Source organism: Ceraceosorus guamensis (genome assembly GCF_003144195.1).
Source record: "Ceraceosorus guamensis strain MCA 4658 unplaced genomic scaffold IE81scaffold_44, whole genome shotgun sequence".
Taxonomy (NCBI): domain Eukaryota; kingdom Fungi; phylum Basidiomycota; class Exobasidiomycetes; order Ceraceosorales; family Ceraceosoraceae; genus Ceraceosorus; species Ceraceosorus guamensis.
Genome location: NW_020290039.1, coordinates 1 through 23,099, shown reverse-complemented (window position 1 = coordinate 23,099; position 23,099 = coordinate 1). Strand labels below are relative to the sequence as shown.

The 23,099-nt window shown below is 56.5% G+C and overlaps 6 protein-coding genes across 6 annotated transcripts; 3 read left to right on the top strand and 3 right to left on the bottom strand.

Moving 5' to 3' along the window:
- Positions 1–26: 26 nt before the first annotated feature.
- On the top strand, positions 27–1,588 carry IE81DRAFT_291931 (acyltransferase-domain-containing protein; the record flags this gene model as incomplete). Its single annotated transcript, XM_025511930.1, has 5 exons — positions 27–450; positions 563–657; positions 767–956; positions 1,041–1,205; positions 1,251–1,588. 5 exons carry the CDS (start codon positions 27–29, stop codon positions 1,586–1,588), a joined length of 1,212 nt encoding a protein of 403 aa, XP_025368493.1.
- Positions 1,589–1,703: 115 nt separating this feature from the next.
- On the bottom strand, positions 1,704–7,423 carry IE81DRAFT_177515 (hypothetical protein). The gene is made up of 8 exons (XM_025510680.1): positions 7,037–7,423; positions 6,144–6,952; positions 4,413–6,060; positions 4,105–4,354; positions 3,801–4,036; positions 2,306–3,734; positions 2,170–2,229; positions 1,704–2,082 (listed from the first exon to the last, which is right to left on the bottom strand). Exons 1-8 carry the CDS (start codon positions 7,301–7,303, stop codon positions 1,820–1,822), a joined length of 4,962 nt encoding a protein of 1,653 aa, XP_025368492.1. The 5' UTR covers positions 7,304–7,423; the 3' UTR covers positions 1,704–1,819.
- Positions 7,424–9,063: 1,640 nt separating this feature from the next.
- On the top strand, positions 9,064–14,198 carry IE81DRAFT_177018 (hypothetical protein). Its single transcript, XM_025510679.1, has 2 exons — positions 9,064–10,369; positions 10,473–14,198. Exons 1-2 carry the CDS (start codon positions 9,183–9,185, stop codon positions 13,951–13,953), a joined length of 4,668 nt encoding a protein of 1,555 aa, XP_025368491.1. The 5' UTR covers positions 9,064–9,182; the 3' UTR covers positions 13,954–14,198.
- Positions 14,199–16,595: 2,397 nt separating this feature from the next.
- Positions 16,596–18,905, top strand: IE81DRAFT_278685 (hypothetical protein; the record flags this gene model as incomplete). Its single annotated transcript, XM_025511486.1, has 4 exons — positions 16,596–17,259; positions 17,407–17,888; positions 17,962–18,525; positions 18,597–18,905. Coding segments are annotated over 4 exons (2,019 nt in total), but the record flags the coding sequence as incomplete, so codon positions are not given.
- A 596-nt stretch (positions 18,906–19,501) lies between these two features.
- On the bottom strand, positions 19,502–20,749 carry IE81DRAFT_334912 (NAD(P)-binding protein; the record flags this gene model as incomplete). The annotated part of the gene is made up of 6 exons (XM_025515433.1): positions 19,502–19,569; positions 19,651–19,782; positions 19,859–19,906; positions 19,981–20,124; positions 20,201–20,450; positions 20,549–20,749. 6 exons carry the CDS (start codon positions 20,747–20,749, stop codon positions 19,502–19,504), a joined length of 843 nt encoding a protein of 280 aa, XP_025368489.1.
- Positions 20,750–21,935: 1,186 nt separating this feature from the next.
- On the bottom strand, positions 21,936–23,063 carry IE81DRAFT_324591 (hypothetical protein). The gene is made up of 3 exons (XM_025514273.1): positions 22,646–23,063; positions 22,212–22,466; positions 21,936–22,105 (listed from the first exon to the last, which is right to left on the bottom strand). Exons 1-2 carry the CDS (start codon positions 22,721–22,723, stop codon positions 22,233–22,235), a joined length of 312 nt encoding a protein of 103 aa, XP_025368488.1. The 5' UTR covers positions 22,724–23,063; the 3' UTR covers positions 21,936–22,105; positions 22,212–22,232.
- Positions 23,064–23,099: the final 36 nt, after the last annotated feature.

Genomic DNA, 23,099 nt, shown 5'->3' with positions numbered 1-23,099 from the left:
GCCTGTGGGCTTCGCTCCTCTTCATCATGGGCCTCATATCTCGAACGCTCGCCTATACCCTGGGGACATCCTTCCTCCTGCTTTCCCTGCTATCTCCGCGGTCCAAGCGGGCGAGGATGTACCTCAATACGATAGTGTACATCAGCGGCTTGGGTGTGTGCAGTGTATTTGGCGTCATCTGCTCCATCGCTCTCACCATCATACCCGGCGCTCAGCGACTCAACACCAACTACTACGTGGCCAGGTCATTCTACCTCTACGCTGGTACGCTCACAGGAATCAGGTATCACGTCGAGGGAGAGGAAAACTTCGAAAAGGGCAGACCAGGTGTGCTGGTCGGCAACCATCAGACGGGTATCGACATTCTGTACCTCGGCCGCATCTTTCCCAAGATGGCGTCCATCATGGCAAAGCAAGAACTCAAGTATGCTCCTTTGCTGGGTCAATTCAGTGAGTGGGTCTTTGAAAGTGCATACAGCAGGCAAGACATACCCGTGTCTGGTGCTGATGCAAGGAAAAGCATGATCGCTGTTGCTCACGTATCGTCTCGCGTATCCTTCAGTGTCGCTGTCTGGAGCTGTGTTCATCGATCGCAAGAACAGACACGACGCGGTCAAAGCCTTCAATCAGGTCGGCGCGGAGATGAAGAAGCGAAAGGTGAGGGCGCTATGCTGATGTTTCGCTTTCAAGCCAGTCAGTTCGCGTGCGCGCAGGCGGAGGCTCACATGCACACTCGCTTCACTCGCTACTCGCTTCGCTCCTGCAGCTTTCTCTATGGATCTTCCCCGAAGGCACTCGCTCCAATCTGCCTTTCCCTGATCTTCTGCCTTTCAAAAAGGGAGCGTTCCATCTTGCCGTCCAGGCACAGGTGCCTATTGTCCCTGTGGTGTGCGAAAACTACAATCGCCTGTTTGACGGCAAAACCCGGTTTGAAGGCGGCACGATCCGAATCAAGGGTGCGTACTCTTTGCTACATACAGTCCGTAACCCGTGCAAGCCACATAGAGAGCTTAACATGTGGCATCCTACCTTCACCGCAGTCTTGGAGCCGATTTCCACGCAGGGACTGGGCAAAGACGACGTCAACGACCTGACCACGCGAGTGCGAGAGCTCATGCTAAAAGAACTGAAGGAGATGGATGCGCAAAGGGACTCGTTCGACACCTCATCCATAGCCACGCGGCCGCCCTCCTCCACCGGATCAGGTGGCTCGCTTTCGGTCCCTTCGAACGTGGGCATCGGCCCCGAAGGGCTTGGCGGTATCGCTGGATTCATGGCGCGCATTGTCGGAACGGGGCATGGAAGAGACTTGGGAGCTGCTGCGCGCAAAGATTCGGAAAGGTTCCGCAGAGCCGGGACTTCGGGACAGAGACCGGACGACTATGGCCTCTTGTCGGAATCTGCAAAAGCTTCAGGGGTCCAGCAGGGAGCCGCATACACGGGAGCTGTCGAGAGCGCTGCAAAGACATCCGATCAGCCTGCTGGAAGCACCAATCGAAGATCCGCTCCTTCTGTTAGAGATCCGAATGGGAGCGGATCGGACGAGACGGATGGCAGCACTGTGCTGGTCGGCCGGCCTGCCGTCTGAGCCTAGAGCTCGTCGGCCTTCCCAGAATTGCGCGTCTTCTTCTGCCGCAGCACCATCAAATTCACGTCTCGGAGCCACGCCGAGCGCTCCAGCGTCGCCAGTCCAAGACGACTGGAGGTACGGGGATGTGTTTCAATTTCATGGTCACTGAACCTTTTGAATGTACAGCACAAGCAATCATGATTTGTTGCATCGAAGGCGCCCCAAACTGTAAAGACGGCAGCATTGAGACTAGGCAAGAGTGTCCATGGCATCTTCCTGCCTGTCCGAGAAGATGTCGTTGCTCGTAACGGGGGCGCTAGCATGGCCGGCTGCGACATTGACGTCCTGTTCTCCATCTTCCTGACTTTTTCCTTCCGTGTCGCTCTCAAGCTCCCCCTCTTCGGATCCGCACGATGAATTGCCCTCACGAGCAGCATCTCGATGTTGCCGCGTGGCTTGTCGCACACGCGCGCTCTCTTCGCGACAGTCGCAGCGTTGCAGCAACGCTTTACCTGGTTGTGTATTTTCGATATTGGAAAAACACGCGCGCCCTTCAGGTCAGCTTGCACGGTCTCGAATGGCGCCCACGTGAGACTGACCTTCCCTGTCTAGCAACTCAGTCGCGGCTTTAGCCGCTTCCGTCTGAGCTTGCTGTCGTCCTGCACGAGCATCGAGGACGCAGACCGCAAACGTCAGCGAAAGCTGTTGAGCATAGTCTGCAGCTGCTAGACTCACCTACGCCAAGCCCTTCGCCAAGAAGCATTCCATGAAATACGACTCTGCATCTGAGACCCACGCTGGGCTCAGGAGCATCGTAACGAAGATCGATACGCTTGAAACTTTTCTGGGCGTATAGCTCCGCTTCGGTGAGCTCCAAAGAATAGTTCCGACATCCTAGCTGCTGCAAGATAGTGGACAGCGCCGCAGTGGAGTGTATGACTACAGTTTCCGGTCGAACGTATTGCTTGAAGAAAGGGAGGAAGAGGCGATCGAACAGCGACTTTGCCACTTCAAGGTTGAAATGGCTGTCCGTAAATACTGCTCCCATGATCGATTCGCAAATATCAGCCATCGCCTTTGGAGGTGACAAGTGCCACCAATACTGTCTGCGATCTTTCGCCTCCTTTGCCTCTTGCTCCGCCCTCGATTTAGCGGCTTGCGTGGCATATTCGAATGCTGCTCGAGCAAGCGTAGCGTCAGAATGTTGCAGAAAGTGATGAAGACCAATGGCTTCGCACAGAGCGCCAAAAGCGGCATTGGAGACAGCATTTCCCTTGAGCAGCGTGAGAGCACCCTCGTCGAGCTCTCCATAGCTATTTTGCAAATGATCGACGACTAGGAAATCGACGACGGCGTCCCCTAGGAACTCGAGTCGCTGGTAGCTGGGGAGATCCGAAGCTATGAGGGACGGGTGCATAAGGGCTTCCAAAGCCAGCTCAGGCTCGCTGAATCGATACTGCAAGAGGTTTTCCAGCTTCTCCAGAGCTCGCTTATTGATGCGTTCAGGCTCGTTGCCACCACTTGGTACAGTCTTGCTGCGCTGCTTGTCCCAGTTGCCATGCATATCAGAGAGCATCTTGTAGTCCTCTGGCCACAGCCCCAGTTGGCTCATGACGCTGAGACATAGAGTCTCCCCGCCGAGCATGAGCGCAGATCCCATGCAAGCTTCCACAACGTCAGCCAACAGCTTCTCGCTGACCTTGGCACCTCCATTGAACGTGAGCACTTGATGAGCCACGGGGCTCCAGCCCTTACGGGAGAAGCTTGAAACCTGGCAAGCCTGCCAGATGCCGCGCTGAACTGCCTTGCGCACTAAATTCGCGTTGCTGATGACTTTGAGTCGAGACACGTGCAGCTCGCCTTCATTCTGCGTAATTGTGCGGGAGAAGACGTAGCAGCTCCCGGCAATTTTGAAGAACGCGTCTCCCAAAAACTCGAGTTTCTGATAATCGAAGTCGCGACCAGCCGAAGGGGCAGAGGTTGCGACCTGTAGCATCGAGACATCAAGGGAAGACGCGAAAAGGCGATCATTCAGCTCGTGGACTCTGAGCAAATGCTCCACGTGGGCCAGAATTGATGGAACGAAGCTGATGGCGCGGTGGCATGAGGCGCTGATGGGGTGCAGCCAGCATGCAGCCCTGACCAGATAGTGATTGCGCGCGTACTGTCGGTAAAGTGCAGGTATCGATGAGCGCAGCGCGATGGGCGGCCACCTGTACCTCTCACTCACAGCGGTTCGTCTCCGGCCTTCGTTTGGGAGAGGGGAGAGATAATTGTCGAAGCGAGGGAGTCTCCGAGCAGTGATGATCAGAGCCTCGCCACCGTAATACTGCTGAGAAGGTGAATCTGGCCTAAGACAGGTCACATCTTGCTCTTGTGGTGGCCCAGAGAACGCGCGTCTGTACGTGCGCCGCACCTCTTCAATCCGCTCGAAAGTAAGGTCGTCAAACGTATCGACATCCAGCACTGATGAGTGAGAAGTGCTCATACGTAAGTAATTGCATCTGGAACACGGCACTCTCGGAGCTACTTACCGTGCAAAGGAGCCGCACATCGTACGTCCATTCCTCTCGTGATCACTCTGTCTCGCAGGATCTCATTCGCTGCTTGGATCTCGTCTTGATCAAGGAAGGTTGTCAGAGCAACGGGCCTGAGGTTTGAGTCGACAAGATGCTTGACTTCTGGCCAGTCGATTGAAAGCGCAGAATCCTCCGAATGACGCCGTCCCGAGAGCAATGGGAGTATAAAGAACGTCAACGCTGCGGAAGGTTGTTTCTTGCGCGTCTGTCAAGGTCCTTCGTGTCAGAAGACGTTTCAAGACCGACCACGAGTTCAAACTCACCATCAGTGCAAAAGCTAGAGCAGTATACTTGCGGCAAAGGAAGAGCTGACTGGGGGTCAAAAGTATCGGCACTGAGCCGGCGCTCTCCGGTAAAACACAGGCACCATGCTCAAGATGCAACGGTAGTTCAGGCAATTTGGGAAGCGGTTCAAACGTGATGAGAAGCAGGTCTCGCGGCTTTGGCTCTGATGCGAGGGAGGACAGATTCAAAAGGGTTGCGTGCACCAAGAACTGCTCGTTGCTCGTCTTCTGAGGAAGCCGGCAGAATACGCGCGGCGGAGGAATGGTCAGGCGAATTTCGCGAAAGCGAGTGCCCATGACCTTGCCGTGCACAGTTTTCTCGAACGGCTGGAAGTCCATCTGAGGTCGATGCACGCGGGGCACGAGATGGTCGTCAAGCACGCCTAAAGCTCGGAGATGGCGACAAGCCTCGAAAGCGGCAAAGCGTCTGGCTACTCTCTTCGATTTGCAGGCCGGTCCGTGCACGACTCGCAATCGCGCATTGGCGGGCAGATGGACGGTCGCAGAAACGCCATTCAAGCCTCGATCGAAGGCGTACACAGGTGCTGAGGGGGAGTAGTCATCTGTTCGAAGGATCGCAACGTAATACGATAGCACTCCAAGGCAATCTGCTGGGTGAAGCCGCGCACCGGTGGACCTTTCGTCGAGATGTACCTTGGCTTCCATTGCGTTCAGCTCCTCCTCACCATCGTCCAGAGCCCCTCTTGAGGAAGTAGCGAGCGCATCCGTCGGAAGCTCTCGATCATCTGGTAGGTTGTGCAGCCATGTCTGCATCTCGTGCTCAGCTCTAGTCACTGCCACGAGCAACTTGCTTAGCTTCGCATTGCCTCGCTCCACCAGAATGATGTACTGGCTATCTTGGTGTCGAGCACGACCTCGGCTTTGCACGAATTGTATATGTGTGTGAAAGAGGTCGAAGCGGATGATGACGTTGCACGGCGAGATGTCGAGTCCTTCCTCCAAGACACTGGTGGCAATCAGCAAATTGGTCGGATCCCTGCGTCGAAATCGTGCAAGGCACTTGCTCTGATCTTGCCAGCTCATGCCGAGTCGGGCGTCAGCGTCGTGTCCAATCAGGCACTCTGGATGCAGGAAATCGAGTTGAGGAACGCGTTTGATGAGCTCATTGAGAGCCATGGCTGTCTCTCTCCTCGACACGAAGATGATCCCACAGAAGTCGGACGACAAACGACCGTCCATCCTCAGAGATCTGAGCACTTCTACCAAGGCGATGATCTTCGGCGTGGCATTGTCCCTCGTCACTTCGAGCCGGTCCGGTAGAATAACGGCATCAAGGACCTCAAGGAACTCTTTGTCGAGCTCGATCTCTTCCGACAGCTTCTGCCAGGCTGCATCGGCGGCGAGATCCGGCGCTTGGCTTTCATCTACAACGTCAGTCGGGCTGTGGTTAGCCTTCAGGCTGCTTAGTGTTATGGCTGTTGCTGGCAAATTGGCATGACTGAGGTCGGCGTCGAATGCATGCTGAAGGCGCCATTCATAATTAAGCAGCTCATAGTCCGATTCTGCCGATGGCCTGTAGTCTTGCAATTCTCGCGAAGCTGCTCGTATGTCCTTGGAGGAAGTCATCCAGACGAGGTCAGCCATCAGAACCCCATATTCCGCCGTCCTAATGCGAAAGGCCAGAAGAGGGAGGATATGTCAGTCACGTCATCTATATCTATCTGGGGTCGATGCGATCCTCCAGCTCACACTTCGTCGATCCGTGCCAGCAGGCGTTTACAGCCTGGCATGGCACCGAATTCCGACTCGATGAACTTTGTAAATCTGCTAGGACTTGACAATGGCGCAGGGTTAAATTCCACCACGAGCTCTTGAGGTCGACTGACGGCCCGAGTGAGCTCTTCGCGGTGCGCCTCCGGAGCCGTCAAGATGATCGCGTCCAGCGTTCTCTCGAGGGTTTGGGTGGCGTGTTCGAAGCTTGCGCCAGATTTGAGAGGACTGGCAGTCATGCCAAAGATGTGTGGACGCTGTTTGGGATGCGTGTCCCAGTAGCAGTTCATGATGCGCCGATACGGGTGGACCAGGCTCGCATGGTGGGCTTCGTCAAAGATCAGCAGCTGAATATCTCTGATGCTGAAGAATCCATGAATAAGGCCATCCAGCACGCACTGCGCTGTAGCTACGATGACGTCGTACGTGCCTTGCTTGGTCATGTGAGCCCATTGTGCCTCGTCCCTCGTATCTACGCCCACTCCTCCGAAGAGACGCCCGACTCTGGCGTTGGTGTGTTCTTCAATGAAAGTGGCCTGCTGATGCACCAGAGGGACCAAATTCACGAGGAAGAGAATGACCTTGCGCTCCGATGTGTGCTCGTTGCCCGGCAGGGGTGTGGGCTGCGTCGGTGGCTTGAAAACGTCGGGTGGGGACCGCTGCGCATGTTGGCCTTGGTGCATGTCGAGGACATGCTGAATGAGCATTGCAGCCACGAGCGTCTTGCCGCTGCCTGTCGGCAGCACAGCGATGACGGATCGGCGTTTCGCAATTTCGTAGAGGTAGCTCTGGATACGCGAGAACCATGTGTATTGAGCCTTAAGGACCACTCAGTACGCAGCGCTTTGAAAGGACTGGCGCTGCACACTCACTTGATAAGATCTGGGGGTGAGCTCGACCTTGGCCTTCTTGGTCAGTCGGCCGTCCCTTGCGGGACTCGGGCTATCGCAGGCATTGCCCAAAGCGCCGGAATTCTCTTGGGACCGCCATGAAGGCAAGATTTGCCCAGGCTGACTTTCTGGGGCACCGCGAAGTGCGTCGAGGTCCTTCAAAGCTCTCTTGGATCTGCTTGGAGTTGATGGTGGGTGTGAAATTGGAGATCGAGGCGGTGTGACGGCAGTGGAATCGTGACCACTCATCGCAGCCAACAGCCAATCGAATAGAACGTGTGAGCGGGCGGCTCGCCCGAAGGAGCTCTCAATCTGGATCTATCAAGCGCGTTACTCGGAATGCGGATTCAGATAATAGCTGGCTGCCAGCTCGAGAAAGAGGCTCGGCTCCTAACGATGATAGCGCGCCGCCCTGTCCTTTCGGGTGAGAGTCAACTTCCAAGGAGGGTATATAGTCGAGTTGACGATACTGGCTGCGTGGGTGCCTCGAATGGACTTGCTACTTTTTCGAAGTCATGATGGTGCCAGCACGCTTGCTAGCCTCAATTTTAGAGTGTTCGAGGTGCTGCCGGCACGCTCAGAACTTTGTGATCGAGAATCACGAATGGGGACCGCGGGGGCGGCGATCGATGTTGATCGATTCTTGTGCACATGTGACTGTTCCGAGCGTGATGGTCATATGCGCACTGGCTGCGATTCAGATTTGGTGAGGCTTACTTATCCAGCTTGAATCAAGGACACCTGCAGCCAAATCGAGAGAGTTCAACAATCAAGAATACGTGAGTAGTAGTCGCGAGTAGTAGTAGTGGTAGTCGAGTTTGATTAGTACACACAGGCGCGCTTGTATGATTGGTGATTTGTCTGATCTTGACTTGACGTTGACCCTTGACTTTGGCTCACGACTGCTGTGATCTCTGCGCGAATTTGACTTATACTCGTGACTGCCGCGCAGGTCCGACTCGCAATTGCCAAGCCGTCCAAGCATCAGTTTCTATAGCTGCTATTGGCTCCATCAGGGTTTGAGCCTGAATTGATGAGAGAGCGCTTCACGCAATCTTGAATCTTGAATCTTAATGGACACCATCGGCCTAGAGTGCTTTTCAAATAACGCGGCCCGGTGGATATCTATATGTGTGCCATGTATGTGTATCTTCTGATGAGGGTCGGATGTTTTGCGCGCACTTGCACCTTAGTTTCAGATGATCAGCACCTCGATTCTGGACAAGCGTGCGTGGCTTCGCTGTTGGCTCTCACTCATGACGAAAGATGAATGTCGCGTCTCACCCGAGTCAGAGTCTTGAGTGGTGGTAAGTCGTGAGTCGTCAAGCGATTAATCACTCAGACCCTTCTGACTTGAATCACGACTCGACTCGTGACTGATTAGCACGACTGTACCAACTCACGCACACTCCGCGCACAGCATCGCTACTCAAGACTGCTTGTGCATCACGCCCGCCGCGTTGATGACGCTCAAACTGTGTCGCGCATTTCAAAACGTGATTGATGAGTCAAGAGTACACGAACAAGTCTTTCTGAGACAAGTCGATCGTGCCCCCCACGGTATATGGACGGTGATAGCGAGCGCCTCGCTGCTAATCACGAATGCACATGCGCTAGCTGCATGCATATAATATATGCCCTCGCGTCTCGTCTTATTCCTTCGCGCAGCTTTGGTGTGCAAATTTCCGCGCGGGCTCGGCCGCGGGTGTGTGGAAAAGCAACGCGACGCGCGACATTTCGCGCGTGTACGGTATAGCAGCGGTACTGCCTGCTGTAGATCCCGCACCCATCAGCAGGGCAGGAACGTTTGCAGCACAGCTTTCTTCGCCTCTCCTTCCGGTCCCAGGCGGCGTCCACCAAGACCTGCACTGCTCATTGGCACCTGCTTGACACCTCTAACATAGACACCAGCAGCAGCACGAGCACTGTTCACATTCGTTTGGCATTACCACAACTCGCGTGGGCGGTATCGGGGTCTCACTGCTCTCAGCTTCACGGCCAAATTGCTGCCGCGCATCAAATTTTGAGGCCCCCCACGTCTGCAACATCGATCATAGCCAAGGGCAGCAAGGCAACGCACAGGTAGAGCGGTGGCTCGGGCTGTGAGCATCACGAGAATCGCAGGTCTATGACGTCCTCAACGGAGGCTGCTCTGGCGATTGCTACGCCACAGGTCCAGCATGCCTCCTCACTCAGCTCCGCTCCACATCACATACAGAATCAAGGCGAAGTCTCAGCAGGTAGTCCGGCCACTCATAGGCGCAACGATTCTGCTCAACAACGAGTCTCGCCGAGTCCCTCTGCAGTCAGCGTGACCGATCATGCCGATACGAGTATGTATCCACCAGACCAACCCATCGCCTCCACATCCGCCCACACTTTGGATCACGACCTCCTCACAACGATTCGGCCAGATGAATTGGCGTCCGAACAGACGAGTGGGACCGCAGTGACTCCGGTAGCGCTTGATCAGCCGAGCTCCCCAGACAAGCTGGATGCTCAGCTTCTTGCATCTTTGGCGGAACCCAACTTTGATGCTCAGTCTAGCCCGACAACACTGGCGAGTGTGGGTACGAGCAGACTGCAAGTACCGAATGGCGGCATAGACGCGCTTGCCACCTTGACAGGCATCCCAGCGTCATCCGCTGCGCAGCTCGCGAGCGCTGCTGCGCAACAGCACACCAGTGCCTCTGATGGAGATGTTTCAGGCCCCTTGGACGTCATGCTCAGCTCTGGCATAGATGGAAGCACTGGCGGACCTGAGCAGCCGAGCATGGACGCGGCGAATGTGCAGCTGGTTCAGCCCCATGATCAGCACATCAAAATGGAGGAAGGGGAGGAGTTTGCCGGCCAAGACTTCTCGCATGATCCTCCAGCAGGCCCAATTCAAGCCTATGCAAAGCTCGAATTTCCCGGTTTCTCGTACTACTTGCAGACGCTGGATATTTCGATTGGACGCAGACCTGCCCACATTCCCGCGCCAGAGTTCAGCGCTGCGGGCGAAGCTCATATCACCTCGGCGCCCAAGGTGCAGGGAGACGTGGATGTGGATTTGGGGCCTCTGAAGTCCATCTCGAGACTGCATGCCCGCATTTATTATCATGTGGGCTACTTTCCAGCTTTGCACGATCAGGCCGTCTATGGACATGACAGTCCTGGACAACAATGGGATGCACAGCCAGAAGAGGTCACCCCCGCAAGCATCGGCAACCAGCATCAAGGTCGCTTTGTGTTGCAAGTTTATGGCAGGAACGGCGCGTTCGTAGACGATGTTTGGGTCGGCAAAGATGGAGTGGTAGCGCTCCAGTCGAAGCGGTGAGTGAAGTCCCTGGGGCGCTTGCCATCAATCTGTCCCCTTCTCCGATATCGCTCGGGCGGCTCCGCTGCTCACACCACTCCCCTGCTCTCGCGTGCCCAGCATCAAAATTCAGATAGCTGAGCGGGTGTTCTATTTTGTTCTTCCGCCCATGGAGAACAGAACCTCTGCAGAAGGCTCGCAGGACGAGATGGAATTATCAGCGGACGATGGAGCTGATGGAGAGGAAAGTGGGCCCTCGGACCTATCAGGAGAGGAAGAGGAATTAGACTCACAGGATATGTCCTCTGAGCTTTCTTCCTTAGGTGAGACATCCGAAAAAGGAACTAATGACGCGCAAAGGAAGCGCAGGCGGCTCATCATCAAGAGAAGACGGGATGAGGAAGCTATGCAGCTTGATTCGTCTCTCGCAGACTCAGCACGGGCTGCCACCAAGCTTGAGCCAGAAGCTTTGCAAGCAAGCGCAGACATGGTCGACGTCGACGAAGGCCAACGCACCTCTACCAGCCCCCAAAAGCATCGCAAGCCTGGCCTTATCGCGAATTGGATGACAGGCGTCGGTATTGCGGGGCGCAAGCGCAAGCGGGGAGAGCAGCTCGAAGAGGACGCCCTACGTGTGGGCACTCCGATCGGTGTAGAGGCCCTCGATGCCGAACGGCGGGCTAAAGCCGCTGAAAAGAAAGCTGCTCTGGCCGCTCAGGGTCGGGCGTTCTCCTCATCAACCACTCCCAGCGCTTCGGTCCATGGCTCCAGCGTAGCGCACACCGAAGCTCAGCCCACTTTGCAGGCGAATGAGACATCGCAGGCTGCCACGAAGGCTGGCCCACAGATTGCACTGGCTGGGACCGCGGCGACGCCCAAAGTCGAGCATTCAGCTCCTGACAAAGCAGCAGCAGCAGCAGCCAGAACAGCAGACTCTGCGCCAGAAGCTAGCAGAGCGCATACGACTGTGACAGCGAACGTGGCCAGCTCAAAGACAATCAAGGGTGAAGATCCTCAGCCAAGCTCCGCACATACTTCCTCAAACGCTGGTCCAGCGCCGCCTGCAGGCAGCAAGGTCATTGCATCTGCCACGAACAGCCGACCTACTGCAGCTGTGAACTCCGCCCCGACCAGCAAAGGTGCTTCGAGTGGGAAAGCAGCGCTCGCGGTAGTCATTCCGGAGAACCCGAAAGTCGATAGTGAGGGCAAACCAGAACTGACAAATCATCAGCTGATTAAGTTAGCACTCACCTCCGAGGCGCTGCTTCAGGCCGGCAAGGCTTCCTTGCAAGACGTGTACGACTACATGACTGGTCGGTGGGACTGGTTTCGCCGGAATGCAAGAGGAAACGGAAAGGACTGGAAGAGCTCGATCCGACATGCGATCACTTCATCTTCAGAATTCATCAAAATTGCGCGACAGGCTGATGATCCTGGCAAAGGGTCTTTCTATGCTCTGGCTGCGCTCATGGCCCCCGAAGATGTCGCGAAGCTACAACAGGTTGCCAACAAGCCGGCGCCATCTCAAGCTGTCACGCCCGCTGTCAAGCCTGCAACGGTGCCCACGCTACCAACTTCTGCTCAACCATCATCGCGACCGACACCGAACGGCATTACCATGACGTCTGCGACGCCACAAGGTGGACACCCTGGCCCGCAGTCGGTCGTGCGCCCTCTGCAGTATCCCCGACCTCCGCAAGCAGCTGCGCGGCCGACTTCCGCTGCGGCTCCTCGACCAATTTCAGTAGCCTCTGCAGGGCGCGCATCGGCACCGGCCGGCCCTGGTGCTAATCCACCTGGGCTCAAGTCAGCAACAGCCACGTCCGCCTCGTCTGCTGCGACTTCTGGCCATTCTCCTTCAGCCTCAGCTGTTGAGCCGGGCTCAGCAAAGGCCAATGCGAGTGTCGTCGCGCCGAGCAATGCTGCCACCTCGAATAGCACTCAGCAGCGCGTCGCAGACGCGTCTTCTTCTGGCGAGCAAAGCGTGTCGAGAGCTGCGCATGGAAGCCCAAGTCGGGCCTCAACAGCTCGGGTAGCAATTGTGATCGGCAAGCCGCCTGACGAGGCCAAGCTTCCGCAGCACACTGACAATGCCATGGCAGGCTCGATCAACGCGCTGTTCGGCGGCCCTCCGATTGTGCATCACGAAGGCAAGCTTTACTTGAGTCCTCAAGTCTTTGGTCGCTTGTCAGAGCAGGAAATCAACAGGATTGCAGGTCTAGGTGCTCAACAAGCTCTGCAAGTGCTTCAAACGCACCTTGTCTCCCATCTCCAAGAGCAGATGGGAGCCAAAGCTCAGCGTGCTCCTAGTTCAGCTTCTCCACCTCCGGCGCGGCCTGTCCCGCTAGCTTCCCCAGCAGCTCAAACACCAGGTGCGACGCTTCAACCACGTCCTGCTGGGCCAGCAAGGCCCCGACCGCCAGTTGCTGCTACCCCTCCATCCTCAAGGCCCGTCGCTGCGCCTTCAAGCGGAAGAGCCGCCCCTCCAAACGGCGTCAAGCCACCTTTCTCTGGCGTCAGACCCGGGAGCACGACACCTTCAAGACCCTTTCCAGGCTCGCCTCCCAGTGGAGTTCGCCCCGGCTCTGCTGCAGCTCGACCTCAAGCGGCTGTCAGCCCGGCAGCTCCTCGTCCAGCACCTGGACCTACCGCGCCTGGACGCCCGCCCACCGCTGCAAGACCTGCAGCGCCTGGCGCTCGTCCGCCTGCCACTGGACCAAGACCTCCTGCCACTGGGCCGAGACCGACAACTGCCCCTCGACCTCTCATGCGACCTCCTGGTGCGCGCCCAACTGGTACCTACGTACCGCCGACCATCGCAGAGGCAGTGTCGGCTTTGCTATCCTTTCCGTCACATGCGGAGTACGCGAACCTCATGTCTATTCTAAAAAAGCAACAAGAGGCAGGTATCGGCGCACCCGCACCACACTTGACACCCGCTCAGGCTGATTTGCTCGCTCAGGTCAACAAGCTCGCGCTCCAACGCAAGGGTAGTGCTGCTAGACCATCTCCGCCAAATGCTGCTCGACCTCCGACCGGCAGACCGCAAGCGAATGCGTCCTCTTCCGCGTCGCCTACAGGCTCATCTCCCGCTCGCCCTGCCGCTTCTGGCCCTCCTGGCGTGCGACCACCAGCTGTGCGTCCACTGATGAGCACGGTGCCGTCCAGACCCCCACCCACCATTACCACGCGCCCACGGCCGCCGCCTGGCACCACACCGACAGGTCCTCGTCCAGTACAGCAGCCTGGCTCAGCCGGTGCGGCTGGAGCACGACCACCGGGTGCCCTGACTGGCCAAGGCTTCAGCGGGGGCGCGACACCTCCGAGGCCTCCAGTGCCCAGGCCGACGCAGCCTAGACCACTTGCTCAGCCTACTGTGAGCCCCGCAAGGCCTGTTACCCCCTCAGCACCAAAGACTACTCTATTGGGCTCAGGAAATCCAGTACCAGCCAGACCTGTCCCAGCAGCCTCGCAGCCCAATCTCAGCGCTTCGCCAAAGGTCGCACCGAAGCCGACAGCCTCGCAAGCGCAAGCGCAAGCGCCGAGCACTTCTACTTCCGCGGCACCACCGCAGCCCAAGCCCTCAAATGGGTCCAATTGATCAGAGCGCGTCCCCACTCGAGCTTGTATTCCTAGCGTCTACCTATTCGTGGCACCGAAGGTCAGTGCAAGCCGTCTTTCTGCAATGTATCATCATGTGCACCCCACATAGCAAGTCAACGGCCCTATGAGACGTACAACGGCACGAAAGAATCTCTATGTCGAAGCGACTCAGCTAGCAGCGAAAGTTCAAAGGTTTCACTGGTGCAAGGCAGGGAAGGTGGTGTCCGCGCTGCGTGCGCAACGTTGACGAGAAGCGCCCCGATGCTCCGTGGATGCGTTCTGATTCAAAGCTGATTAATCGCCGAAGCTTAGTCGATCAGTCCCACGTGGTGTCCAGAGTCTGCAGAAACCGGTGTGACTCGGCTTCGACAATCAAAGGGTAAGTGAAAGGGAGACGAGACGACTGATCCGCACTTCTTCTCGCCGGTAACGCAACGCCTCCCGGCGGTATAGCCAAACGGCCTTCTCTTTCTCGGCTAAACAATGCCATGGCCGAGTACGGACTTAAGAGGAAGAAAAAAACGTCTTTGCCCACCACGCCACACGAACTCCGTGTTTTGACCCGAAAACGCGTCGATGTTGCAGATCTGCTGCACTACCCTGCGCGGTGCACGCATCGGCTGCTTGACGCAGAAGAGGCTTCGGGATCTCGCAGTCAAGGCTTGCTCCTTCGCTATCCGACGAGGCGGACGCTGAAAAGAAAATGTGCAAGAACCAAGTATGCTGTTGATCAATGAGCGAGACACCTTGGCAGCCGATTGAAATGCTCCGTCGAGCGCCAAGAAGGTCCAAGCTTGCTGGCTACTGCTGGCTGCTTGAAAGAATGCATCGCACAGTCAGTGAGTGCCTAAGTCACTGAGTGTGTTCATCCTGAGCTGGGAGCCTGAGCTCGAACGATGCTTGCTGTCCTTTGTCCGCCCGGAAGCAGACGGGATGTAGCTCTCAGCCGCCCACCATCGAGCACCACGAGCATGGCAACGTTGACTGCAGCGTGATGCACAGTAATTGCGGTCCTGTACGTCAGTGGCCATGGATCTGCATGGTGATCGGAAGCACTGTTCCGAGGCTGTATGCAGTGGGGTCATATTAAGAAGATCGCGATCGAGGCGCGCTTGCACGGATGTACCGCACACCGTCGGCTGTAAGGCGGGATATGCATGCTGATTGAGAGGGAAAAAGCTGCCGCGGCACAGGCTTGCGCACGTCGTCTTCACTTTGAATAACACGCGCGCACAGCGCCTCATCCAAAACTCTCTGATGCATGCCGCTTTATAATCGTGAATCACAATGCTGCGCTACCATACATGCGGCTGCAGGGTTTCACCTGTCACACAACGGTCACGAGTATCGCCGCGTAAAGCAGCGTCAGTGCGTCGTGCACACTCAGCACAGCACGACTGCGCTGCTGGGGTCCGCGCAGTTCCCCCTCATTCGTGCTCACGTTGTCATCATCGCATCAATCTCTCTCAGCTGCAACGAGCCGCGTGAATTCGGACCTTGTCCGGCCGAACGTGTGCTGAGCGCTGACAGACAGCGATGACCCGTGTGCGCATGCATGCTTAATTGCATGCAATGAATCTTTCAACTCATCCCCCCTCGCCGTGCATTGGGTGAGTCACGACTCACGACTGTCCGGCTTGTGGACGGGTAACAATAAAGGTAACCTCAAGCCACCCACGGCGACTAGGATCTCGCGGGCAAGCTCTGCGGGGCCTGTTGGGTTAGCAGGGGTCTTGCGCTTGTACCGCTCGCATGCTCTGCTCATCAGCCCGCTTCAATAAGCTGCTCCGATCGATTTGGCCGCGCCTCCACCGATCGACATTTCAAGCAGGGATATGGGCTTGTAGTCCGAATCGGTAGTGATCGGGGTGACCCTGCTGCTTCTGCAGCGGTTCTGCGACACGGTCGATGCAGTCATGAGTGCCGTTCTTCGTCTCGGTCGTCAGTGGCCGAAGCCGGCTAACCATTCACAATTCATGCAAGCCCCGGCCGATCTTGGCTGATTTCCTCCACCGGACCACGTATTCCGCCTGCATTCGGAGACGTTAAATGAGGATGTCAGTGCGCAACCCGCCTGCCCAGTCTTCTTCATGTCAAGGTCTCGCGAATGCAACAATCTCGACTATTTCTCGCTCGCCTGGGTGAGTGCATACCTCTAGCCACTCTTCCACCACATTTCTTGTCCGAGCGCAACGACACTTGTCAAAAATTCTCCGCAGCAACAGCATGACTCAGGCAGTCACTATCAATTTGTCACGCTCGCGCAGACGAAGGACGGGGGCCGGGGTGGCGGCTGCGGCAGCCCTGGTCGTCTTCGCTGCGGTTTCTGCTCCGTCTGGCAGCGGAGCGCTCAGCGTCGTGCGCCGCGATGGGTCCGACGGTGCTGCAATCGAGTGGATGCAAAGGCATGGGGATGAACAAGAAGGCGAAGAGGTGCATCACCAAATGATGGGCGACCATGAAGACGCGCATCCTGGGGGCATTTCCACGATGGCTCCCTCTCATGCCCAATCCTCGCACCACACTCACCAGCAATCGAGTCCAGGCGATGCGAGCAATGGCTCGGATGGAGCGCACGACGAAGATCACATCCAAAGCAGCATGAGCCATATTCACCATCACACTCACTTGCCCAGCGCCATCGATTTGGTGCCATCGGCTGAGATGGCCGGAACGTCATTGATCGAAATTCCTGAGCGGCCTCATATCACTGGCCACGCTCACGCGCATGGACACGGCGGGCCAACTCAGCTGTCTCTGAACGAGACGACCCTATTTCGATCGCACGGTCCCGATCCTTTGAGTTACATGGAGTGGGACTTCTCTTGGGGTCTTGGCAGGACGTCCGAGCTCGCTCGTTTTACAGACGAAGGCATGAGGGGCCACAACGTGTCATCCGAGGCGCACTTGATGGGAGTCTCAGAAGGCCGTTGGCGCACTCTCGTAGATGCGGACGATCTGATAGAGAGGCGCGCTATCGAGCAAGACATCCGCAACAGACTCGGCCAGACTACTCAAGAGCCAAGCAGACATAAAACGCTTCTGCTCCTCCACGTTGCAACATCCATTCTCGCCTGCATCTTCCTCTTGCCGACGCTACTCGTACTGCGTGCTGCGAGTTCGAGGCTCGCGTCCCTCTTTGCCGTGCTGTACATGGGCACTTTGAGCGGATCCATGTTACTCTCCTTCCTCTACAAGGCTATGACCCCAAACCTGTACCCGAGCAGCGCGCATGGCGGCCTGGGATGGGCCATCTTCTGGATCTCCTGCATCGTCTTCGCCGGCGATTTGTGTCGGGCCCTTCGTAGCACTCTTCTGGCTTTTGGGGGCGCGAGTGGCTCCGTGCTGCACAGAATTTCTGTCACCTGTAGGGCTATGCTAGGAGGCAAACTCGCACAACAAGAGTCCTATCACGCTCTCGACGAGCAAGAGCTACTGGGGACGTTTTCAGAAGAGGAAGTGCCTCGTGCATCTCTGCGCACTGAGTCCGAACACCACGTCCGTTTTGCTGACCTACACGAGAACCTCGGTCGGGGTTGCCGGATGAACAGCGGTAGCTCGCGTGGGAGCGGTAGCGGCAACGGTACTGCGTCTCCGACCAGCACCTTGTGCGACACTCCTCGCCAGATGAGCTTCAGCGAAGATGGGCACAATCGCGCCACCAGCATCGGAGCAGCGCTACCGTTTTTGTCCTGGAAGTTGCGTGGGCAGGACAGCAAGGAGCCAGTCCAAAGCTCAGCTACGTCCATGGGAGCAGGGAATACGACACGGTCACCGACGTCCTTGTGGGGTTCAATTCTGGATTACACGCACGTCACTGTTGCTCGCTCCCTTACTCTCATTTCATTTGCTGCTGTCTACACTGGTATTGCGGTGTACACTGGCTCGTGTCGCGGCGATTACAAGAACACTTGCCTTGCGCACGGCATCAAGGTGAGTCGTCAGCTTGACAATTCTCACAATCACAATCACGAATGCTGAGGGCCACTACACCTGTCCTTCTTAGGGAGGCATCTTCTTTGCCTATGGCCTGCTGACATTTGGTCGATACCTCGGGGCATACTCTGAGCTCGGCTGGGCTTGGAATCAACGACCCGACGCGAAGAATTCTAGAGATAGCAGCGCCCCGTCGTGGCAACGTAACGCAGTCTCCGCTGAATGGGTAGAGTCCTTTGTTTGCTTCTTTTATGGCGCCACCAACATGTGGATGGAGAGGTTTGGAGCAGAAGCAGGGGATCCATTCACCATCAAGCAGATTCAGCACATCGGAATTGCAGTCATGTTCTGCTTTTGCGGACTTGTGGGCGTCATTCTGGAGACGCGCTGGATCAGGGATCTGCTTGCTCGTTCTGCCGCACAAGCTCATCCATCAGCCCGGAGAGTTCGAGGCCCTCAAGATGGCTGCGAGGAGTTCACGGCTGACGGAGAAGATAGGATCGTTGCTGCTCAGTCCCAGCCTCCATCGTACAGCGGCTCTTTCAATCCCTTTCCTGCCCTCGTTATCGGTGTGACCGGGCTGGCAATGGCTGCACACGCCCAAAATATAGAGTACGAGCGGGTAATTCACGTTGTAAGTCTCTTGACCACCACTCTTGAATCGTCTTCATAGAGGCTGATGGCCGGATCTCTCCCCCTAAATAGCTTTGGGGCAACCTGCTCGCTGGATTCTCGGTCATGCGTTGCCTGACCTACTTCTTTCTCTGGCTACGGCCGCCTGTCAGCGTCTTGCCTTCCCGTCCGCCCACAGAAGCGCTCGGCTCTTTCTCTCTCGCTTGCGGAGGGCTAGTTTTCATGCTCAGCAGCGAGCAGGTTAGCCAGTGGGCGCTGCGGGCAGGATACGCGGACGCCATGGCGGTCGCCAACGTCAGCATCGCCCTGATCGCTCTGCTCTTCGCGTGGACAGCTGTACTGCTTCTTATCAAGGCTGCGGCTATGCGCAGAGAAGCTCGGACAACAGCAAAAGGCGCAAGCCTGCGGTTGAGCGAGAGTGTGCCCAGGCGTGCACCCTCTTGGACGGCTTCTGGCGCTGCCTCAGTGCCAGTCTTCGTTCTGGAAGACGAAGCCGATTACCCAAAGGACATGGAATTGGGTCGAGACTTCTCAAACACCGGGAACCTGTCTCGCGAACTGACCAGGAGCCCCGAGCAGATGGGAGCCTGAGACTTGGCTTGTAACTGTCAATTTAGAGATTCGTTTACATACCGAGGATACCTTTGTACGTCTTCTGCCCTACCGCTTTCGTTTGTTCTACAGCTGTACAACGTCCTCGCGCTCGTCACACAGCTTGCGATGGCCATGTTTCCTACCTTCTCAAATCAACTCGTATCGTATGGTTCAGTTTGCCATCCTTCTCCGCTCGTGACATGCGTGCAAACTCCCGCCATGCGTATTAGTAAGGACCATGGCTTCCGGCAATGTATTCGCTAATCGGACTACCATCTCTTCACCATTTCTCCTTGGCCGGTCTAGCATGATATCGAATGGCTGAACGATGCAATTGAGCACACATAATGTCGCATAGGACTTGGATGACTAGGGCAAATAAGTCACCAGGGTAGTTGCACGAAATGCCCATCGCTTGAAAAGGGCGCGTGGTCCCCAATGAGCTGGCCAGCTAACAAGCGCCATGATATGGGAAACAGTGTCCAGTCATAAGAAAGGTGAGCTCTTCCACACTGTCTCTCGTGCTACTCACTCGGGCCATCTTCTGGAAGCGTTGCGAGATGCACGTAGACGCCTGCCCCCGCTTCCAAGGTCCTATTTCCTGTGAAGCTGTTGAACGGCGTGGAAACGTGACCAGGCGCTGCGGCGTTCACTTTGAGGTTGGCTGAGTGAATGAATGTGTGGCAATGTGAATCTTACACGTCAGCTGCAGGCGTCGCAGACGCAAACTTGAAGCTCACGCTTGATGACAGCCGGAAGATTCTTGGCTTGCATAATCGTGACCATGTCTGTGGATGGCCGATCGTGTGAGCGCCTTCACCCGGTGGCCAGAAGAGTAGGCTGGGACAGGTCTCGCACTCACTCAATGCAGCTTTGGATGCATTGTACACGAGTGCTCCAGTTCGCTGTGCTGGTAGACCAGAAGCGAAGCTCATAGAGCCACGAGCAGACCCCACGTTTACTATCCTCGGAGCGTCCGACCTCGACAGAAAAGGGATCAAAGCATCTTTTCGAGGACAATGTAGCTCGCGATATCAGCGGTGGGGCATCCTTGGACTCCTCGCATCGTTCGAGATTCTCACTTGTCACTTCGACAACTGCGCCAACATTTGTGTTCATCACAGTAGCAACATCGACGGCCCTGGTGTCTTCGGTCGCTAAAAACATGGTAGCAGTGCCCTTGCCAGCCACGCCAGGAGGGGCTCCTACGCCTGCATTGTTGATAAGCACGTCAAGTGGGTCTCCGCCGAGAGGTCCATCGCTGCTGTGAAGCACTGCAAGGGCATTTTTGATCGACTCCGCCGAGGTGACATCGAGCACGAGGCCTTCCACCTTGCCCCAAAAAAGGGAGGGTGAGGGGTAGCGAAGGGTGGGCGAAGCATTGAACTTAGCGGCAGACCTACAGACGCTCAGATGTCTAGCCGTCTTACCCTACAGCTACATCGACCAGCAGCGGCGTTCTCAGAGAGCTTTGTGCGAAGTAGCTGGACGGCTTCCTCCACTGCCGGCTTCTTGCGGCCCGATAGAATGACGTTGAAGTTGTGCGACTTGGCCAAGACAAGCGCAGCGGTAAAACCTAGAGCTTTTGGATCTGTGGAGCCAGTAATCAGCGCCGTCTTGATAGGCGACATCTTTTCGAGTGGGTATATGAATCGTGCACAAGGGTTCTTGACAGCGCCGCCTGTCACAAGCCTCACTTTCTCGAGATGGGGAGATGTGGACCTCGTTCGTGTCTCTTCAGCCTTGGGCGCCCCTTTTCAGTGCTTCGGCTCGGGATTCACCATTCCTCTCCTAGCAGCTTGCCTATCACCTCTCCAGGTCGAGCGCTCTTTCTGTCGCCGTGGGCGAGCGGATGTAAGGAGTGTCCATGACATCAATTCATCTTGCCATTGTCAATGTTCATGCAAGCGAAAGAGTGCACTCTCATCTTTGAGCATTCCTGAGACCTGTATCAGGGATGGCGGAGCGCGCTAAGAACGAGCGCACTGCGCGCCGCATGGTGAGCACGCACCGCGCGGCGCCTTTCGGCTTTCCTCGGCTTTCGGCGGTCTTCGGGCGCTGCTGCCACGCCCAGTCCAACCATCCTCAGCGATCAGTCAGTCAGTAAGGGCGGAGGGGGTGCACCAAGCGCAATGTAGAGCGCGAGGGTCTTTGAAGATCTGTTTGGCATCAACCAAGCGCCTACGTCCTCGATACTTCTCGCTGAGATAAAAGTCGAAAGCGGAGCACAAACGAACATTCTGTGATCCTGTTCCACTCAGCCGGCGCTCGATTAAATCCGAGACGTGAGTGAGATTACATGCGGAATAGGACTTCCGTCTCCATGATTTCTATGTCTCTCGATGCCGAGACCTTTGCGGACGCTTGCAATCACCAATGAAGCTGCAACATATCATCAGCGCTCATCATGCACTAATGTCCGTATCCTTCCGCGACACCGCGCGCTCGACGCACAAAAGTCTCATGAGAATGCGTGCAACCTCCAAGCACTTCCTCGACGCTAGGACGGACGGAAGCTCAATCGCGTCGCGCCTTGAATACCTTTCCGTGCCAGCACGCAAGTCGCTCTATCTTGAGAGACTGGTGGGGCTGGAATTGGCAGACGTTGTGCTGGTCGTCGCTCTATTCGGCTGATCGCCGGCGTCGTAGGCATCGCAAGCCCGCTTGCATTCGTCGACGTCCTCGCTTGATCACCCGCGCACAATGGGACGCAAACGACTGTCCAAGCTCCCGCTGCCACATGCAAAGCTTGCTTTCGATACTTTGCTGATCCCACAATCGAGAGCGCCTGCCCCGGCCAAGCGCGCCGACAGCGAAGCTCGATGCTCTTTCCCCGCGGCTGAGGACTCTGCTCGATGTCGTCTCGCGAAAGAGAATGCTCGCTTCACAACAGGCCGCAAGGCTGGAATGACATGTATTGAGATTGAGTGATCCTGCCCTACGACTTCCTTCCTGTGCTGGCTTTGTGTATTGGGTCGACTGATTAACTGGGCCAGCATGGAGGCGAGACGGAAGTCAGCTTGCGGAACAGCGCAGCCGCGCTGCGCCTCAGGATCAGGCGTTGCTTTGCGCAAACATGCCGAGTGAGCTCACCTGAAACGGGCCTCAAGCTATCTAGTGGCTGCCCTGAGCGCGCTTGGAGGTCTCTTGAGCGAGCTGATCGGGGCTTCTAGAGTCTTTGTGAGCGTGGGCGCTCTCCTCGCTCTGAGTGGGCGCATCGTTGGGGTGATCAATCAGCTTGTCCGGGCGATTGTGGGCTTGAGAATCCTTTGCGGTCTTGGCTGCCAGAGTTTCGGGGTCATCCTTGTTGTGCTGCGCTTTGGCCGCTTGCTCGGATTGCGTAGGAGCCTGCAAAAGAGAGGGGCGTCCGGAGGGGGATCGGCGGCATCAGCACACATCTGATCCCGTGATGTGACGCGCGAAAGCGACGTATTGCGATGGCTGAACCCTTCCCTCTTACCCACAATACCCTCGACACCATCCTTCCGCAACTCTGTGTTCGCCCTAACATCTCGTTGCACACTCACCGAGTAGTGACGTACAGCCGCAGGTGCGAACCTTGACGCAGATGCGCGAGTGACAGCAGGAGCGATGCGTGCAAGCATGTCGTCTTGAGTTGCCACTTGACTCGTGTGAAGGATGTGTGTGTTGCAGAGGAGCGATGCTTGGATGTGGGTGGAGAAAACGATGTGTGATCAGCGTCAACTTTGATGAGATAGATGATTCATGAGCGCGGCGTTCGTTGCATTTAATTTTGCCTTTAGGATGCGTGCAGCAAGCGACCTCTTTGGCCAGTCAAGAAGTGCCCATTTCTCCCCTCTCCACCTCATCAGTTTCACGCATTCCTCGCGCTACCGGTGGAAGCCGCACGTTTCCACCCGACTCGCTCCACTCACGACTCTGACTCGCGACGAGTATGCACCAACACACACACACACACACACACACACACACACACACACACACACACACACACACACA

Excerpts from the sequence above, each read along its gene's own strand:
- IE81DRAFT_324591 (XM_025514273.1), bottom strand. The coding sequence starts at position 22,723 with ATGCTTGCACGCATCGCTCCTGCTGTCACTCGCGCATCTGCGTCAAGG. Across the intron at positions 22,467-22,645 it reads CGGCTGTACGTCACTACTCG|GCTCCTACGCAATCCGAGCA; the intron begins GTGAGTGTGCAA and ends TCTCTTTTGCAG.
- IE81DRAFT_177515 (XM_025510680.1), bottom strand. The coding sequence starts at position 7,303 with ATGAGTGGTCACGATTCCACTGCCGTCACACCGCCTCGATCTCCAATT. Across the intron at positions 4,037-4,104 it reads ATGTGCGGCTCCTTTGCACG|TGCTGGATGTCGATACGTTT; the intron begins GTAAGTAGCTCC and ends CTCACTCATCAG. Across the intron at positions 3,735-3,800 it reads AAGGCCGGAGACGAACCGCT|TACGCGCGCAATCACTATCT; the intron begins GTGAGTGAGAGG and ends CTTTACCGACAG.
- IE81DRAFT_177018 (XM_025510679.1), top strand. The coding sequence starts at position 9,183 with ATGACGTCCTCAACGGAGGCTGCTCTGGCGATTGCTACGCCACAGGTC. Across the intron at positions 10,370-10,472 it reads GTAGCGCTCCAGTCGAAGCG|CATCAAAATTCAGATAGCTG; the intron begins GTGAGTGAAGTC and ends TCGCGTGCCCAG.